The 20,004-nt window shown below is 44.5% G+C and overlaps 2 protein-coding genes across 3 annotated transcripts; one reads left to right on the top strand and one right to left on the bottom strand.

Annotated features, from left to right (window-relative positions):
- Positions 1-1,766: 1,766 nt before the first annotated feature.
- LOC100136317 (TNF superfamily member 10-like protein) lies at positions 1,767-10,187 on the top strand. The gene is given in 6 exon segments (NM_001124565.1): positions 1,767-1,902; positions 3,242-3,382; positions 5,156-5,201; positions 6,523-6,639; positions 9,106-9,350; positions 9,512-10,187. Coding segments are annotated over 6 exon segments (876 nt in total). The 5' UTR covers positions 1,767-1,785; the 3' UTR covers positions 9,722-10,187.
- A 1,505-nt stretch (positions 10,188-11,692) lies between these two features.
- Positions 11,693-18,600, bottom strand: LOC110535395 (E3 ubiquitin-protein ligase MSL2). Of its 2 annotated transcripts, none has more exons than XM_021620374.2 (3): positions 18,281-18,600; positions 12,920-14,256; positions 11,693-12,818 (listed from the first exon to the last, which is right to left on the bottom strand). In XM_021620374.2, the coding sequence occupies exons 1-3, from the start codon at positions 18,357-18,359 to the stop codon at positions 12,507-12,509; spliced, it is 1,728 nt and encodes a 575-aa protein (XP_021476049.1). In that variant the 5' UTR covers positions 18,360-18,600; the 3' UTR covers positions 11,693-12,506. The 2 variants fall into 2 exon arrangements, with proteins under 2 accessions (XP_021476049.1, XP_021476048.1); XM_021620373.2 differs by having other exon boundaries at positions 17,104-18,592.
- Positions 18,601-20,004: the final 1,404 nt, after the last annotated feature.

The following is a 20,004-nucleotide window of genomic DNA, read 5'->3' as shown; positions in this document are numbered from 1 at the left end:
CCCCACGTTGTAGGTTGGTTCTGACTGACTGCCTGATTCCTGAAGTGAAATGAGGCATTGAGTTAGCAGCTCCCACTACAATGGTGCTAGGTACACACACACACAGTCATACAGTCACACAGTCAGTATATCAACTTTAGTTGGGGCTTTTCCTGGCGTCAGAAAAAATAAACAATGCCAAAAAACAGAACTCTGGAAAACCCAACATTTCCTCATTGGCCATTGGTCGGTTCTTTGATTCCCAATCTTTCAATTGGCCCATTCTATTGTCTCCCGCCTTCCTCCCCCCTGTAGTGTGCGTGTGCCAGATATTACTGCAATGGTCATGGATGCATTGTTTAGCTGTATTGTGTGTGTGTGTCTGTCTGTGTGTGTGTTACAGCCGTGTGGTTGACTGAATTGTTTAGCTGGGAGAGAGTTCTGAAGAGGTCATGTCAACATCAAGGTCTAGAGAGAGAGTTTGGAAAGAAACAGAAAATAGAGAGTGGGGGAGTAGAGTAGTAGTACCGTATTATTATTATTATTATTATTAGTAGTAGTAGTAGTAGTACAGTTATTATTAGTAGTAGTACAGTATTATTAGTAGTAGTACAGTATTATTAGTAGTAGTAGTACAGTATTATTAGTAGTAGTAGTACAGTATTATTATTAATAGTAGTACAGTATTATTATTAATAGTAGTACAGTATTATTATTAATAGTAGTACAGTATTATTATTAATAGTAGTACATTATTATTATTAATAGTAGTACAGTTATTATTATTAGTAGTAGTACAGTATTATTATTATTATTAGTAGTAGTACAGTATTATTATTATTAGTAGTAGTACAGTATTATTATTATTAGTAGTAGTACAGTATTATTAGTAGTAGTACAGTATTATTATTATTATTAGTAGTAGTAGTAGTACAGTATTATTATTAGTAGTAGTAGTAGCATTAGTAGTTGAGTATTTTTAGAGGACAAAGTTGGGAAAGAACTGAAAAATTGGAGAAAGGGGGAGGGATTTGGGGAGTAAAAAAGTTATCTTGTGGTGTGTGTGTGTGTGTGTGTAAAATCATAGATAAAGTGACTCCTGTCCACCCACTCTCAGCAGGGATAATGATGATGACTCTATCACTCAGACCTCCCCATGTCCCCGAAACAGAGCTGGCTGGGAGAGGACAGACACACACACACATTTCAACTGGAACTAATAAGAACAAGGAACTGACTGAACCCCCCCACACTCAGAATACCAAGTGAAACCGAATAAGTCCGAGACTCTCAGGGGACACGCATGCATGGAGCACAGATTGAGGCCAGATGTTTACAATACAGAAACAGAGAAACAAGATCCATGTATAAACCGAACAGAATAATCCTGTTTTTCGTTTGGAATAGAACAATTGAATAATATAAACATTTTTATTGCCACGTAGCTATATGCAATACCTACAGTGGTTGAATAGAAGGGCAGATGTATAGGCCTATAGCGTTGGGCCTAAATCTCTGTGATCAACAACAGATAGTCTATAGCAGACTGACTTCCTAGCCTAATAATAACTGCGTATCAGTGTTGGTTCAGCTCTAGCCAGAACCGAAATCTTCTCCATGACTCAAGTCATGTTTTTGTTCTTCACCGTGGCCTTGCCTGCTCCTCCCTCTCTCTTTCCCTCTCCTCCCTCTACCTCTCTCTTTCTGTGCGGGAGGAAGGGGGGCAGAAGTTATAGTTACTCTCTCTTCACCGCTTTTGTTCTGAAACCGGAGCGTAGCAGAGCAGGGCGCGAGGCGGTGGTCGGTATGGCGGGAGGCTCGAGCGGCTTCACATTTCTCGGGGTTCTGCTGCTCGCGGCCATTCTGCTGCAGACCGTGGCCGTTACCGTCACCGTGCTCTACTTCACTAACGTCCTCAACACGGTAAGAACCAGGAAAGAAGGAGTGTAGTATACAGACACTTACTATTAAAGTATATGAGGTCGCTTGATGTAGCTTGACATTTGCACTTTTGGGACTATTTCATTGGCCCCATTGTTTCGGGCAAACAAAGTCTGTAGGCCAACGATGAAAGCATTTTAAATGTATTTGACACGGGTTGTTTGTGCTTATGCGATGTCTTGCGCAGTGGCAGTGCGCATACAGTTGGAGAAAGTAGGTTTTCTCCAATAAAGCTTTTGCATGAAAACGTGTTGCCTTGCAAGTTAATTACCTGAATTGTTTGTTTAATGTTAAAAAATGATTTTTTTTTATTGGGTTATTGACTGTACGTTTGTTTATGTGTAACTCTGTGTTGTTTTTGTGTCGCACTGCTTTGCTTCATCTTGACCAGGTCGCAGTTGTAAATTAGAACTTGTTCTCAACTGGCCTACCTGGTTAAATAAAGGTGGAAAAATAATATTGTAATAAAAATTACCAATGTGTGCACTGCAGAGAACGCTCAGTGCATTCTGTAAAATAAAGTGTTTGTGAGTTGTAGTGCTGTGCTGGGATACAAGGAAGTTCTGTGTAGAGAACCAAAACTCAGACTATTGATATGCCAATTTTCCAGCTTTATTGTTTGCTTGTTGTTTCACCTTATTTTTGCAGGGAAAGTTTAGTGCGTTCTCAAGTGCATTGTTCAAGTGCTAGTGAAACTGTAAATGATTGACTTTTTGTTAGGCCTTCTGTGTTATCCTCTCCTACAGCTGAACTCTATTTTTATGACATGTTCTATCTTCTCTTTCTCTCTGCATTGTTGGAAATGGACCTGTAAGGAAGCATTTCACTGTTAGTCTACACCTGTTGTCTATGAAGTATGTGACAAATGCAGTTTGATTTGATTGTACTTTAGTAACCTGGATTATTTCCATAATGATTGAGCAACAATGCTGACTCTCCCTCTCTGCTTCCCTATACTCCCCCCTCTCTCCCTCCCCCTAGCACTCCCCCAGCTCTCTTTCCTCTGTCCCCCTCTACTTCTCTCTGTCTGCCTCTCAGTGATTGTCATCAGTGTTTGTGGATGTTAATCATTACCAACCTGTATACAGTAGGAAACTGAAACCTAAAATACATATACAGAGGAATGTTACTTATAAAGACTTTAGACAGTCACTCCATTTGAACATGGCAGTATTAGTTTCATTACAGTGTAAAAGGGAGGCCCTGAAGTAAACTACAGTTTTGTTTCTCAACTCCGGTCCCCCAAGTACCCCCAACGACAATACACATTGTGTTATGTAGGAGGTGTGTATTATTTAAATTAAATGTGTGTGTTATTCAGATGAAGGAGACATTTGCAAGGAGCAGTGTGTCTTGTCTGACACGGTCTGACCTCAGAGGGGGGTACGTGCGCTCTCCGACCGAGGGGAGAGGAGACCCCTGCTGGCAGGTCACACAGCAACTACACACCCTCATAGAGAAGGTAACACACACACACACACACACACACACACATATCCTCATCGAGTAGGTATCTGCCTGGCACGGGGCCCAGATCTTCCAGGAGGGCTCCCGAGTGGTGCAGCGGTCTAAGGCACTGCATCTCAGTGCTAGAGGTGTCACTACAGACCCAGGCTGTATCACAACCGGCCGTGATTGGGAGTCCCATAGGGCGGCGCACAATTGGCCCAGCGTCGTTAGGGTTTGGCCGGGGTAGGCCGTCATTTTAAATAAGAATTTGTTCTTAACTTGCCTTAATTTGCCTAGCTAAATAAAATAAAAAGGACAGAGGTGCTCCCTATGGAATTTACCATTAACCACAGATTTAGGATCAGATTATTCTCCCTTAATCCTAATTTTAAAAGGTCCAATGCAACCATTTTTTATATCAATATCAAATCATTTCTGGGTAACAAGTAAGTACTGTATGTACTATTACAGAGGTTTTCATAAAAATGGTCAAAAATAAACAAAAATGGCCTTTTAACAAAAACTATTTCTCATGTAAGAATTTTGCTAAAACAGCCTGGGATTGGTCTGCCTGGGAGGGGAAAACTAGCTGTTATTGGCAAAGAGGTTTGGAACTCTTTGTTATTGGTCTAATTTACCGCCTAGTAATGTCACCAAGCTAGCCAAAACTCCACCCATGCAAAATATGCTGATTAGAAAGTCCTGTGTACACTGGCCAACATGTAAAATGTTGGTCCCATGTTTCATGAGCTCAAATAAAAAAATCCAAAACAAATTTGTTTACATCCTTATTAGTGAGCATTTCTACTTTTCTACTTTTCCAAGATTATCCATCCAGCTCACAGGTGTGACATATCAACAAGCTGATTAAACATCATGATCATTACACAGGTGCACCTTGTGCTGGAGGACAATAAAAGGCTACTTTAAAATGTGCAGTTTTGTTACACAACACTAAAGTCTCAAGTTTTGAGGGAGTGTGCAATTGGCATGCTGACTGCAGGAATGTCCAACATAGCTGTTTTCACATAATTTTGTTACTTTCTCTACCATAAGCTACCTCCAATGTAATAAAGCCCTTTTGTGGGGAAAAACTAATTATTGTTGGCTGGACCTGGCTCCCCAGTGGTTGGGCCTATACCCTCCCAGGCCCACCCATGGCTGTACCCATGCCCAGTCATGTGAAATCCATAGATTAGCGCCTAATGCATTTATTTAAATTGACTGATTTTCTTACATGAATTGTATCTCAGTAAAATCTTTGAAATTGTCGCATGTTGTGTTTATATTTTTGTTCAGTATAGATTGTATTTTCTACCAGAATCTATCTGGTAATAACAGCTATCATTTTTCACACTTTTACAGTGTTAGTTTCATCAGCTGTTGTACAATATGCTACAAAACACAGGAAAAAACACAATTTTGACTGCACTGGGCCTTTAACCATTAGGAGGGGAAACGCAAAACTGACCTAAGATCAGCAACTTCACTCCCCTCAGCAGAGTTTCAGACATACAATGGGGTCTTTATGGTGCAGTCCGGGATGGGATCCGCTGTGGTTTAATCAGCACTGGAATGTACTCACCTGGCCAGAGACACACAGACCCCATACACACACACACACACACACACACACACACACACACACACACACACACACACACACACACACACACACACACACACAGTTTGTGCAGTACTGTTTTGTGCTTTTATTTTAAATGTGTTAAACAAATTGCCTGTATCTTATCCTTATCTCTCTCTTTGTCTCTCTGTCTCTCTCCAGTCTCTGTTTCAGCGATATCAGAGGGAGATCTCCTCAGCAGTTAGAGGTGAGATACTTTTGGTCATGTCGTGTAAGTGGTCACCTGCTTGTCGAACATCTCAATTCAAAATTTATGGGGATTAATAAAGGAGTTGCTCCCCCTTTGCTGCTATAACAGCCTCTATTCTTCTGGGAAGGCTTTCCACTAGATGTTGGAACATTACTGCAGAGATTTTCTTCCATTCAGCCACAAGAGCATTAGTGAGGTTGGGCACTGATGTTGGGCGATTAGGCCTGGCTCGCAGTCAGCGTTCCAATTCATCCCAAAGATGTTCGATGGAGTTGAGGTCAGGGCTCTGTGCAGGCCAGTCAAGTTCTTACGCACCGATCTCGACAAACCATTTCTGTATGCAAAGGGAAAGGGCCGTCCCCAAACTGTTGCTACAAAGTTGGAAGCACAGAATCGTCTAGAATGTCATTGTATGCTGTAGCGTTAAGATTTCCCTTCACTGGAACTGAGGTCAACCCCGTACCATGAAAAACAGCCTCAAACTTTATAGTTGGCACTATGCATTAGGGCAGGTAACGTTCTCCTGGCATCTGCCAAACCCAGATTTGTCCTTCAGACTGCCTGATGGTGAAGTGTGATTCATCACTCCAGAGAACGCGTTTCCACTGCTCCAGAGTCCAATGGCGGCGAGCTTTACACCACTCCAGTTGATGCTTGGCATTGCGCATGGTGATCTTAGGCTTGTGTGCAGCTGCTCAGCCATGGAAACAAATTTCATGAAGCTCCCAAAGAACAGTTATTGTGCTGACGTTACTTTCAGAGGCAGTTTGGAACTCGTAGTGAGTGTTGCAATCAAGGACAGACAATGTTTATGTGCTACGCGCTTCAGCACTCGCCGGTCCCGTTCTGTGAGCTTCTGTGGCCTACCACTTTACAGCTGAGCTGTTGTTGCTCCTAGACGTTTCCACTTCACAATAACAGCACTTACAGTTGACTAGGGAAGCTTTAACAGGGCGGAAATTTGACAAACTGACTAGTTGGAAAGGTGGCATCCTATGACTGTGCACGTTAAAAGTCACTGAGCTCTTCAGTAAGGTCATTATACTGCCAATGTTTGTCTATGGAGATTGAATGGCTGTGTGCTCAATTTTATACACCTGTCAGCAACGGGTGTGGCTGAAATAGCTGAATCCACAAATTTGAAGGGGTGTCCTCATACTTTTGTGTATATATAGTGTAATTACCTGTCTGACCTATAGAACTAAGTCACACAACTGGAGCAAAACAGCACCTTGTTCCCTGTGTCTATTTTTCAAGTTCTATGCTGTTATCACTGACTGATGACCACACTAACTTATGTTCTTTCTCTCTCTGTCAGACGAGATGTCCAGGGTGTTGCCCTCACTGGCAATGGAGGACCAGGCTTCTTCTCGTCCCAAAGTTGCCGCCCACGTCACTGGCAGCTTCGCTCCCAAAGCAGCGAGGGAGGGAGGAGGTGAGACATGTTTTAGTTTACACCCTTCATACTCTAGAGACACTATGTGTGTGGGTGTGTGTGTATAACCCTTTGAATACTGATGATGAGTGTTAGATGAACGCAGGTTAGACTCTGGGGGCATGTGGCTCACACTTGTGTGTGCTATGTTTTTCAGGTGTGTGTGTGTGTACACCACAGTGAGGGGAGAGCTTCAAAGTGATTATAAAAACTCAGGAAAAAAAGAAACGCCCTCACTGTCAACTGAGTTTATTTTCAGCAAACTTAACATGCGTAAATATTTGTATGAACATAAGATTCAACAACTGAGACAAACTGAACAAGTTCCACAGACGTGACTAGCAGAAATGGAATAATGTGTCCCTGAACAAAGGGGGGGGGGGGGGTCAAAATCAAAAGTAACAGTCAGTATCTGGTGTGGCCACCAGCTGCATTAAGTACTACAGTGCATCTCATCCTCATGGACTGCACCAGATTTGCCAGTTCTTGCTGTGAGATGTTACCCCACTCTTCCACCAAGGCACCTGCAAGTTCCCGTAGATTTCTGGGGGGAATGGACCTCACCCTATGATCCAACAGGTCCCAGACGTGCTCAATGGGATTGAGATCCGGGCTCTTCGCTGGGCATGGCAGAACACGACATTCCTGTCTTGCGGGAAATCACGCACAGAATGAGCAGTATGGCTGGAGGCATTGTCATGCTGGAGGGTCATTTCAGAATGAGCCTGCAGGAAGGGTACCACATGAGGGAGGATGTCTTCCCGGTAACGTCTGGTCCAGCAATGGTGAGATTGCCTGCAATGACAACAAGCTCAGTCATTGCAAAACCGCGACTCGTCAGTGAAGAGCACTTTTTGCCAGTCCTGTCTGGTCCTGTCTGGTCCAGCAACGTTGTTGCCGGTGATGTCTGCCGGCCTTACAACAGGCCTACAAGCCAGTCCAGCCTCTCTCAGCCTATTACGGACAGTCTGAGCACTGATGGAGGTTGATGTGCGTTCCTGGCATAACTCGGGCAGTTGTTGTTGCCATCCTGTACCTGTCCCGAAGGTGTGATGTTCGGATGTACCAATCTTGTGCAGGTGTTGTTACACGTGGTCTGCCACTGCGAGGACGATCAGCTGTCTGTCTCCCTGTAGCGCTGTCGTAGGCGTCTCACAGTACGGACATTGCAATTTATTGCCCTGGCCACATCTGCAGTCCTCAAGCCTCATTGCAGCATGCCTAAGGCACGTTCACGCAGATGAGCAGGGACCCTGGGCATATTTATTTTGGTGTTTTTCCGAATCAGTAGGCCTTTTTAGTGTCCTGCGTTTTCATAACTGTGACATTAATTGTAAGCTGTTAGTTAGTGTCTTAACAACCGTTCCACAGGTGCATGTTCATTAATTGTTTATTTTACCTTTAACTAGGCAAGTCAGATAAGAACAAATTCTTATTTTCAATGACGGCCTAGGAACAGTGGGCTAACTGCCTGTTCAGGGGCAGAACGACAGATTTGTACCTTGTCAGCTCTGGATTTTGGGGATTTTTATGAATTATCTTTGAAAGACAGGGTTCTGAAAAAGGGCCGTTTCTTTTTTTGCTGAGTTTATATCACTACAGTAACTGGTAATATATGCAGTATATCTGTCCCATGTGAGCTCTATGGCATTTTAGAGCAGCACACTTTCCATAATACAGTAGGTATTCAAGGGATTGAGGCTGTTCAATTCTTAACCTATTCTATTCTGTTTTAAGACCCAGCCCTATCTACTGTAGGCAAGAGGGTTTATTGTCTTCTCAGGAAATCAGCCTTCTCTGTGTTGCTCTTGACACCCCCATTCTGTCACACACGTCTGTGAAGCAGAGGTTCTGTTGTGATAACATCCTGTAGCTCTATGTGATTAGATGTTAACTTTACACTAATGCTATTGGTTAACAACTCAGCTTTTGAATCCAAACAATCAGATGTTTATAAAGGAGTCTCAGATTCATTGACTCTTTCTCTTTGTTCCTGATCTGCTCTGGTGCGATACACTCTGGCGCTTTCTTTCTCCACCCCGGGGACTCTTGGGGCATGGCCTTTCAGGCTATGACTTCTCTCTCTTTCCATGGATTCTTTGTATCCATCTCTCTGATCATTCCCAGATTAATAATGCCTTGTAACTTAAGTTTATGCCTTGTGTGAGTTCATTCATTACTGCCTTTGATAATATCAACTCTCCAACCTTTCTTGATAAACAATTTATGTAACTCATCTCTATGGAGTCAAATAAATATTTTAATACTCTGATCATACTAATTACATAGTGTTATTATGGGTCGCATGTGAGGTATGCATATATATTTATATATCAAATATTACTTCACTAGAGCTGTTCTATATTATTCTTAACTGATTCTATTTTGTCTTAAGACCCAGCCCTGTCTAAATCCTGACCCTTGACCCTGCCTACTAACACCTGTCTCCTTCCTGTCTGGCCACAGCTTCTCCCGGGCGGCGTGTGCAGGGGCAGAAGATCTCGTGGTGGGAGGGGCATAAAGGGCTGGCATTCCTTCAGGACGTTCGATTGATTGATGGAGAGCTGGTGGTGCCTTGCCCAGGACTCTACTATATCTATGCCCAGACCTACTTCAGACACACCCACCCTGGGGGAGAGGAGGGGGAGGAAGAGGTGGAAGAGGAGAGGGAGCAGAGGGGGAGGCCTATGTTGCAGTATGTTTATAAGAAAGTGAGTTCACAGGGCCAGGGTCATGTTCAGGGGGCTTGTAGACATTAAACAAGAAAATGGTTTGAAATTAAGGTGCCATCTGAACTTGTCCAATACGTTTTTCCAGTTTCAACAGTTATATCTCACTGCATAGTGGTGGTGCTGTGTGCCCCCTCTTCCAGGTGTCTTCCTATCCGGTACCCATCCTGCTAATGAAGACCAGCCGTACCTCCTGCTGGTCCCGGGATTCCCAGTTCTCTCTACACTCGGCCCACCAGGGAGGGCTGTTCCCATTGGCCACCGGGGACCGCCTCCTCGTCACCGTTAGCAACGCCTCCGCCATCGACATGGATGAGAGGAGCAGCTTTTTCGGGGCTGTCCTGGTCAGCTAGTGGTCAGGGGTTAGTCTATATGGTGGCTTGGATGGTTTGGGGCTAACGGACACCAGCATACTCACCGTTTGGGAGCCATATGTGTGTGTGTACTGACAGACAGATCATTCTGAGAGCTGTGTGTGAGTATGTGTGTTTGTATGGGTGTACAGATGTACAAAGCTTTAAGCTCTCTGACTGCTAGGCTGGACATGCGAGGAGGCGTGAGCAGAGCTGGTGTGGTTATCCTATTATCTTCCACTCTGGTGCCGATGGCCTAGCCTTCCCTCATGGCTCATCCAATTAGCTGTGCCTGAAGCCAGCAGGCCTGTGCTGATTAGATGAAAAGCAGATGAGTGGCGTGAGGTCGGGGGCCAATGTCTGCTTTAGAACTTCAGGACAACTGACCGACAATGAATCAGCGAGGGGATGATTGTGGATAACTGTCTTACTGCTCTTTTCATATTAAAAGGATGAGTGTCTCTTTTTCCTGTTTTTTTTTTACTCTCAGAGATGGGTTTCAATGTAATATTTGAATGTAGGGTGTTTTTGTGTTGTGAGTCTGTGTTATAACTGTAAATACATTGAATGTATGTTGCTTGATTGTAGACTTTTACGTTCTTAACACAACCCCAAGCTCTCACCTGAGCGACACTGCCTGCAACCACATGTTCAATTCAGCACTTTTTCACTTTCGTTTCAGTTTAAACGTTTCAGGCCATGACCCAGGAAGCCCTACTGTAGCCCAGGCCTACCGTCGCTATTGGAACCAATGCTAGGACATGGGTAATGTTGAGGACTTTACTAAAATATTTCTTGATTCTCCCACCGACAGACAGGTGGACTGATATAGATGTATCTGTAGATACATACAGACCAGTATGCAGTGAGACAGGGGTCTGGATAGGGTTGTCAGTTTAGCCGCTTCAATAGAGGAGAATTATATGCAGATGTTTTTGGGGAAGAATTGTTTTCACAGCCCCTACAATCATGACTCCAGATAGTGTTTGTGTGGGCTGTGGAGGCGACGGTTACCATGGAGACTCACACTAAATCTTTCATCAATATGAATCAGACTCATGCACGAGTCCAACTGCTCTCATGTTCATGTAGAATTAGCCTGGTTGCTGTCTCTTTTCAGCCATTTCATTCCACTTCTTGTGCTCCGTGTAATTTGCCAGAGGTGCATACTCTTTTGGTAAATGACATGTGGCAAGTAGTGGAATGCTAGCTAAAACGACTAGTACTCTGACTAATGTAGAACGGAATCTGTAAGTATGTGTGTACAATAAAGACACTGTCCAAATGAAAAGGATGCACTCTAATCATTTCTCAACACGAGTAGGCTACCATAGCTGCTTTGGCGGCAGGTAGTCTAGCGTTTAAGAGCGTTGGGCCAGAATCCCAGAGCCAACTAGGTGAAAAATCTGTCGACATGCCCCTGAGCAAGGTACTTAATCCTAATTGCTTCTGTAAATTGCTCTGGAAAATAATGTCTGCTAAATGGTGGAAAATGATTTTTTTTTAGTTAAATCTGGTACTGTATAGTATTAGGCTACCACAGCTGTATAGTAGTCACAGTTGAAAGCGTTCAGAGGTTAGTCTTTCAGTAACAGTCTAGCACAACAAAACAGCTGGGCCAAGGCTGTCTGTTATGAGTGGACATTACATCATGTACCTCCTGGTAACAAGCTTACGAGTTTCTGCTGCCACCATGTGGGTTGTGCAGGTAGTGTATCACTAAACATCGCAAACTAGTGTTGATACTGAAGACTGCAGCTGACTCAACAGAACCAGAGGGTCATACCAAAGATATTTATGGTGCGTTCACATGCTAGTCGGAACTAGTAAACTCTGAAATGTCCAACATGCTTAATATTCTGTGACTATCAACAGTGGACTAATGAAACAATTTCCTTTAAGTAATGTAAAGTGAATTGTGATTATCTTATTGGATATGATTTCTGTTTGAGTGTGGAAAAGAGAGACACATCTTAGGTTTTGATTTTCTTTTTTGTGGAAATATGTTACACTTATATTACAGGTTTTTAAATGCCCAGAGGGAAAATGAAACCAAAGGACAGTTGGAGACAGCAGAAACTAGCACTAACAGGACAGCGACATAATTTAGACAGAACCGCCCACACTGGATCTGATAGGCTGGCAGCTGGTGTGGGTGTGGCCAACCGCTACCTAGGTTAGGTGACCTCCAATAAATACTGCAAATGTTTGTTGTTAATGTAACTTATAAAATATATCATAAAATGTCCTTTTAAATGGAATTTGATAAGTTCTGTGTACAAAAACAAAAGTTCATAAATTACAGCCAGTCTATGGATGTCTGTCTGTGTCTGGGTCCTTCAAACCCAGGGCCAGCCTCAAACAACACCATATTACCCATCTAGTGGACTGAGGCCCTAACCAAAAATAGTGCACTATCTAGGGAATAGGATGCCATTTGGGACACTCACTTTTCACTGAACCACCCCTCCTCCCTCTGACAAAGAGTGCGACAAGTCCATCTCAAGCCGAAACGTCATGCCCTACACATCACTGATAGTACAAAACAAAACTTCTAACCCTCACAAAATGAAATCTCTGAACATACAGTAACGATATCCCTCTTCCTCCATCATCAGTACGTAAGACCAAAAGCACATTCCGGGCGCTGGCTGGACAGTGTGCATGTGTCTCTTAGTCACACTTCCTCTCCCGCCCGTCACAGTAGCTGCCTTATTCTTAACCCCACCCCTCCAGGTCCCTCTTCACAGCCCATTGGTCAATAATGTCTGAGGAGGACATGTCTTCAACAGTCAAACCTCATGTCCAGCGAATCATCAAACCCCCTGTCCTCATGACCCGCCCCCACACTGGACAGGAAGGACACTCCCGTCACCCCAGACGCTCCTGTTGCCGTGGTGATGAGCTGGTTGCCATGTGGGGTGTTGCTGGTTGCCGGGCTGCGCAGGGCAGCAGCGGTGATGGAGGTGAGGTTGATGCCAAGTGTGAGCCGCGTCTGTTCTAGAGCCTTCTCTGGAACCGCAAACGCCTCCAGCTTCTTCTCCCCGTTTGCCATGTAGGAGTTCTGGCAGCCGCGGCAGATACAGTCCAGACATGCCTTGGAGGAGAAATATTCATATTATTAAAATGTACAATCAGTGAACTACATGTGGACTACAGGGGAACAATGTCATTTCAGACAAAGCCATAGTAACTCACCTTGCGGTTTGAGTAGCAGGGGCAGCGCTGCCCTCTGCAGGTGAGAACAGAGGGGTTCTGAGTGGCTCTCCCACACTTACAGCCCTTCTTCTCCACCGGCTTCTTGTACAGGGGCTTGGAGGGGCTGGGTGGGTGAGAGAGAGGGTGAGCATGGCCGTGGGGTGGCAGGCGGTCACGGGGCTGAGCGCGGGGCTTGGGGACTCCCTGCCTGGCCTTGGAGTAGGCCTTCTTAGGGCCCCCGTGGTGCTCCAGGCTCTTCTTCAGGCCCTTGGATGACACCAGCATTGTCTTTCCCAACTTTGGAGGCCCGCCATTGGGCACGGGTGCCAGGTGAGTCGGGGTGATGGCGGAGTGAAGTTTGGGCTCCCGTTTGACAGTGGTGGCTGGGTTGGGGAGGTGAGAGGTGTTGGTGGTGCTCAGGGGTGAGCCTCTGAGGATGCTGGCGATGGGGAGGGGCTGCACCTTCTCACTGTCGCTCTCAGAGCGTGAACGCTTGCGGTGGCAGCGAGGGGGTAGGCGGGAGAGAACAGGGATGGGCTGGGGGAGAGGCAGGGGAAGTCTAGGGATGTTCTCTGGGGGGAGGGAGGGGGTGAGGCAAGGGGAGTCACGGGTAGGATGGCAGTAAGATCCGTTGTGGGGGGGAACAGAGGGAAAGTCTGGCTGGGGGTCAGGCGGTTCAGGTTCGGGCTCCAGGGTCCTAAGAACCTCCTCCACGCTCAACAATAGCGTATCTCCGCCATGTTTATTAAGCTCCTCCCCAAATGTGCTTATGTCACAAAGTCCCACCTCCCCACTACCTAACATGCCAACACACACAGGTAGCTCCTCCCCCAAGCTCTCCTGCTTCAGAACACCTCCCCCTGTAGCTAAGGTAACAGGTGGTGGCACATCCTGATTGGTCAGGCCGTTACAGTCATGCAGCCCATTAACCCCGCCCACAGGGCTAAGGCCCTCCTGCTTCTCCTCTTCAGCCGGAGCCTCATCAGGTCTGAGGCCAGACGTTGAGGGGGCCGTCGGGGGAGACTGGCTCGCAGTGTCCTCCCCTTCCTGCCCGCTTTCGGCCAATAAAAGGCCCTCATTAAGAATGGCGAGGAGGTCGGGCGAATCGCTGGCTGCACTGGCGATGTGCGGGGCGAGCGGTGATTGGGCGATGTAGAGGCAGAGTTTCCTGTAGCAGTGGACCAATAAGGAGAGCTGCCTGTTCTCCTGGAAGCGGGAGTAGTCTTTACACCAGGAACAGGACGGCTTTAGCAGCATCCTTTGGCCCTTACAGCCCCGACACACATAGTGCTGGCACTGGGAGTTAGTGGGTGCTATGGGGTCCTGCAGCAGGTTACCTGGACAGAGACGGAGAAAAGTTAGATGTCATTTATGGCAAGACAACATTGACTTATCCTTTATTCAATTGGGTAGGAACCATTGAGGGAAATCCCTCCCGCGGCAGCATTATAACCCGTCCATGCAACATGACAACTCAAACCATAAACAGGAGCCATAATTATTCATAACAAGTCAATGATATGAAGCTTAGCGGTGGACTGATATGAGTATTGAGGTGGGCTATATATAAAAGTGATTAATTCAATTGCTGTTCAGCTCTGAATATTCAACTATAATGCAATGAGCACAACACCAAAGCAACAGCATATCAATTAAGTGTAACAACTTTAAATCATAAAAGTTTAAATTAACCCCTTTGCCATCTTAATATACTGAACAAAAATGTAAACAAAACATGCAACAATTTCAAAGATTTTACAGAGTCACAGTTCATTTAAGGAAATTAGTCAATTGAAATAAATTAGGCCCTAATCTATGGATTTCTTTGGATTACACATAAGTGGGCTGGGATGCAGCCATGGAGAGCATAGGCCCACCCACTTGGCAGCCAGGACCAACCACTGGGGAGCCAGGCCCAGGCAATAAGAATGAGTTTTTCTCAACATAAGTGCTTTATTACAGACATAAATACTCCTCATCTGTGGCATTGTGTTGTGTGACAAAACGGCACATTTTAAAGTTGCCTTTTATTGTCCCTAGCGCAAGGTGAACCTGTGCAATGATCATGCTGTTTAATCGGCTTCTAATATGCCACACCTGTCAGGTGGATGGATTATCTTGGCAAAGGATAAATGCTCACTAACAAGGACGAAAACAAATTTGTGCATAATATTTGAGAGAAATACATTTTTTTGTGCGTATGGTACATTTCTGGGATTTTTTATATCAGCCCATGAAACATGAGACCAACACTTTACATGTGCTTATATATTTTTGTTCTGTGTAGTTTAACATGATTCAAGTTAGTAAGTGTAGAGGGTTCCTATTCTGTATGCTTATTTCAACCATTTATAAAAGGTAAAATTAAGAGGCTGCTCAAGACCGACTGCCTCTGCAAGGCTTGATGACAGCTGTGCTTTGAAAGCAGCTTCCTTAGCTACGCCGGTTGTTAGGGACGGCAGCTGAGGGGGCTTGTGGGAGGGATGAAGGGAGTTCCATTTATAAAGGACAACAAACATGCCTTAGATACAGGACAGACTAGGATGCATCCTCTACTCGTCACACACACACAATTCATTAATATACTCTAAAATGAAAAAGTATCATGAAAGTGTGCAACAAAAAGTTTAAACAAGACTGCAGTTTTATGGCACCAAAAATCAAATGTACAGGTATCTGACAAAATAAAGGAAACACTTGAGTAAATGAGAGCTACAAAATATATTGAAAGCAGGTGCTTCCACACAGGTGTGGTTCCTGGTTTAATGTAAACGAAAAACTTGTTCTCAACTGGCCTACCTGGTTAAATAAAGGTAAAATAATAATAATACATTTGACAATTAACATACAATCATGCATAGGGTAATGTATAAAAATACCAGGATGCCATTATTTTGTCTACCCACAGGGCACGAGTGGTCACTGAATTGTTTGATGTAAACCATATGCCATCTCAACCCAATTGAATACTTATAGGATATTAAGGAGCAGCGCCTTGGTGTTTTCCACCACCATTAATCAACAAGACACTAAACTATGTAATTTCTCGTGGAAGAGGGTGTTGCATCCTTCCAATAGAGTTCAAGATGCCACTTTATATCATGTTTACATACCCTATATTACTCATCTCATATATACTGTACTCTATACCATCTACTGCATCTTGCCTATGCCTTTCGGCCAGCGCTCATCCATATATTTATATGTACATATTCTTATTCATTCCTTTACACTTGTGTGTATAAGGTAGTTGTGAAATTGTTAGATTATTTGTTAGATATTACTGCATGGTTGGAACTAGAAGCACAAGCATTTCGCTACACTCGCATTAACATCTGCTAAGCATGTGTATGTGACGAATAAAATTTGATTTGAAGATACTTGTAGAATATATGCCACGGTGCATTGAAGCCGTTCTGGCTCGTGTCGGCCCAACCCCCTATTAAGACACTGTTGGCGTTTGCTTTATTTTGGCAGTTACCCGAGTCGCTGCCTACACAAAACAAAATACGTATTCTACTATGCACCTGTCAAAGTAAACATTGCGTGTGAGGACTGGAGTAACAGGGGAAAACATCACCCCATTGAATGAACATCATACTCATTAATAATTTGTAACGGTGACGGCTATATCTATGCTTAGGCAACCGTTCCAAATAATAAAAAAAGGAGAAAACACACAGCACTAGTAGTCTATACCGCGCTCTTGCATCTGCTCCGCACTGGGGGGTTAATCTAGAGATGCATTTTTAAAGACTGCGCACACACGATGGATGCTTAATGAATACATTTTGGGGGGGAAGACACCTCTTCTGCCTACATGCACCTGTCTGAAAGTGATTTAGTTACATATGGAGGCGGAGAAGGGAGGTTAGCTAGCTATGATGCATGCGGAACTAACTAACCAGTTCAATAGCTAACACATGCAAACAAACCGGTCAAATTAGCCACCCTGGATCAGTGTGTATAGCTATGAGATACATTTTATTGGATCATGGTGAAATGTGCAGTAGCTAGCTTGCGAAGCTAGACAGCTCTACGCCATCGGCTAAATAGTTGCTCCGACATTCAATAGAAATGGGGGTGTGTCATGGCGGGGAGAGCTAGGCTAGTTAGCTATTGCAGCTAGCTGGATATCTACAGGGGAACCGAGACTGTTAAAATAATAATACCAGTGCACCTACCACACACGAGGCAGGACAGCGACTGGCGGAAGAACGGGAGCAGCTTGTAGAGCTCCGCCAGGGCCCGTGGGTCGCGAGGGTCGCACTGCAGCACCGAACGACACGCGGACACGTACAGTGTGGTCGCATTCACCGGGTTCATCTCAACAGCCAAGAGACAGAAACATCCAGTCCGAGAAAAAAGCAAAACAAACGCACACGTCCGACCTCAACGAAAGTCCCGTGGCTCCCGTTAAGCGGGGATGGGGCTCGCGACTCTCTTTTTGTCCGTTTTATTATTGGCCAAAGGAGGCGGGGAGCAGGCGAGCTGTGTCGAGGGCATGGATGGGTGATGTAGTTAGCTGCTAACTTAGTTTAGCTTGACACCAGCACTATTTTGGCTAAGGTATATTATATGCACCAAATAGGCAAATTGATGTGTGATGCAGCAAATCACAACTACAAAACACACACACATGAAGTATATGATCTGGTAGTACGGGTTGAACATTACATTACTGTGTTCATAATCACAACCAATCCATCTTTAAGACTATCGCTTCCCCCTTTTCCATGGCACAAAATATGCCCAAATGATCATCATGGCATAAAAATAAATCTGTAAATCCCATTAATAGCATAGCTAGCTATATAAAAATAAATCTGGAGCAAAAATGTTTTCAAAATTGAATAAATTCATCGAAGTCCGTTCGCATGTCTTCCACGAAATCCGTGGTGCGAGCAGACCTCGCTGGTTATTCGACAACAATACAGTCACTGGTGTGGTCGGTGGCGCTCTTTCTCCTTCTCCGGCCTCCAATTATACACTGCTAGCCACCTTCGTACCAAATTCAAAAATAGCTGCTTTGTTAATGTTAATAGTTATAACTTATTCGTTCATTCTCCCTCCTTCCACCATCCTTATTCGCATTTTTATTATTCGCATTCTTAGCTAAAGTTGGCTCCTCTCCTTTTGGCCTGCATATTCGGGGCAAATAGGCAGGGATAGCTAATGTTAGCGAGCAACACAGATTCTGTTGTTGTCTGTGGTTCATGGCGGCTACGCCGCGAAAACAAAACAGGCCGTCTTGGCTCCTGCTAGCGCACTGAGCTAAAGGTAAAGCCAGTTAGCGCAGGATAGCTAATAAGAGGGGGTATACTGGAAGAGGTAGTGGAGATGGAAAGATAGTATGGAAACCTTTGTTGAAGTAAAATAAGCGCCCGTGAGAGCACCGGAGTATATTTACGCCAGCCGCGCCAGTTTGGAGCGGCGGCATCAGGAACAAAAATAGGCCGCTTTTCCTCTTTTTGGAGTTAGTCCCTCGTTTTTTACCACCTCTCCGGTTGGGTATGAGCAGAAAAGCAGTCGGTGTTACGAAGTCCTCTGTCGGCGTTCGAAGAACACTCCTGTGTATTATTGGAGTAGCTAATATTGGAATAGGTTTGTGTAGCCTGCTGCTATCGCTAGCCGCGGAGGTTCTTCGCCCCTCCTTTTTCTTCCCCCGTCCGTAGGCAATCAAACAGAGGGCGCTGTTGCTCACATCTCGCGAGAATACAATTCAAACTGGTTCCCTTGGTTACATAAGTGTTCTCTCAAGTCAATATATTATATTGACATGGAAAGTAAACACTTACATTGTCAATGTAAACATATACCAAAGATGGTCAAAGACAGGAATATACTAGATTGTTTGTAATCAAGCAATAATAATGAGGGTAGTAATCATATTAATAGCAATTGCAAACAAATGCAGCAAATTATTTATTTTTTGTTTAACATTAATTTAACTAGGTAATGCCAGGGTTCAAGCTGTTCACCCAATGTGCCCCAATCAGGACATCGGACACATTTTGGACCATATGTAATGATGTTGACTATTTTAAACGCTTTCATCTCGAGAACAGCTGGACCAATCTGCACCAAATTTAGTACATTCCCTTTACAGTGCCTTCGGAAACTATTCAGACCCCTTGACATTTTGTTACGTTACAGCCTTAATCTAAAATGTATTAAAACATATATATATCCTCATCAATCCACACACAATAACCCATAATGAAACTTTTGCCCCCCCAAAAAAGAAACCTTATTTACATAAGTATTCATACCCTTTGCTATTAGACTTGAGTTTGACCTCAGGTTCATCCTGTTTCCACTGATCATCCTTGAGATGTTTCTACAACTTGTTTGGAGTCCACCTGTGGTAAATTCAATTGATTGGACATGATTTGGAAAGACACACACCTGTCTACATAGCCCTACAGTTGACAGTACAAGTCAGAGCAAAAACCAAGCCATGATGTCGAAGGAATTGTCCGTAGAGCTCTGAAACAGGATTGTGTTGAGGCACAGATCTGGGGAAGGGTACCAAAACATTTCTGCAGTATTGAAGGTCCCCAAGAACCCAGTGGATTCCATCATTCTTCATTGAAAGAACCACCAAGACTCTTCCTGGAGCTGGCCGCCCAGCCAAACTGAGCAATCTCGAGAGAAGGGCCTTGGTCAGGGAGGTGACCAAGAACCCTATTGTCACCCTGACAGAGCTCCAGAAGGACAACCATCTCTGTAGCACTCCACCAATCAGGCCTTTTTGGTAGAGTGGCCAGACGGAAGCCACTCCTCAGTAAAAGGCACATGACAACCCGCTTGGAGTTTGCCAAAAGGCACCTAAAGACTCTCAGACCATGAGAAACTAGATTCTCTGGTCTGATGAAACCAAGTTAAACTTTTTGGCCTTAATGCCAAGCGTTATGTCTGGAAGAAACATGGCACCATCCCTACGGTGAAACATGGTGGTGGCAATATCATGCTGTGGGGATGTTTTTCAGAGGCAGGGACTGGGAGACTAGTTAGGATCGAGGGAAAGATGAACGGAGCAAAGTACAGGGAGATCCATGATAAAACCTGCTCCAGAGACCTCT

The sequence above is a fragment of the Oncorhynchus mykiss genome, chromosome 11 (genome assembly GCF_013265735.2).
Source record: "Oncorhynchus mykiss isolate Arlee chromosome 11, USDA_OmykA_1.1, whole genome shotgun sequence".
Classification (NCBI taxonomy): domain Eukaryota; kingdom Metazoa; phylum Chordata; class Actinopteri; order Salmoniformes; family Salmonidae; genus Oncorhynchus; species Oncorhynchus mykiss.
Note: the sequence above shows the minus strand (reverse complement) of the source record. Positions and strands in the feature narration are given on the sequence as shown.

Coding starts and splice junctions, on each gene's coding strand:
- LOC110535395 (XM_021620373.2), bottom strand. CDS start 17,245: ATGAACCCGGTGAATGCGACCACACTGTACGTGTCCGCGTGTCGTTCG. Junction 14,257..17,103: donor GCTGTCCTGCCTCGTGTGTG/GTAGGTGCACTG, acceptor GTCTCTGTCCAG/GTAACCTGCTGCAGGACCCC. Junction 12,819..12,919: donor CCTGCTACTCAAACCGCAAG/GTGAGTTACTAT, acceptor TTCTCCTCCAAG/GCATGTCTGGACTGTATCTG.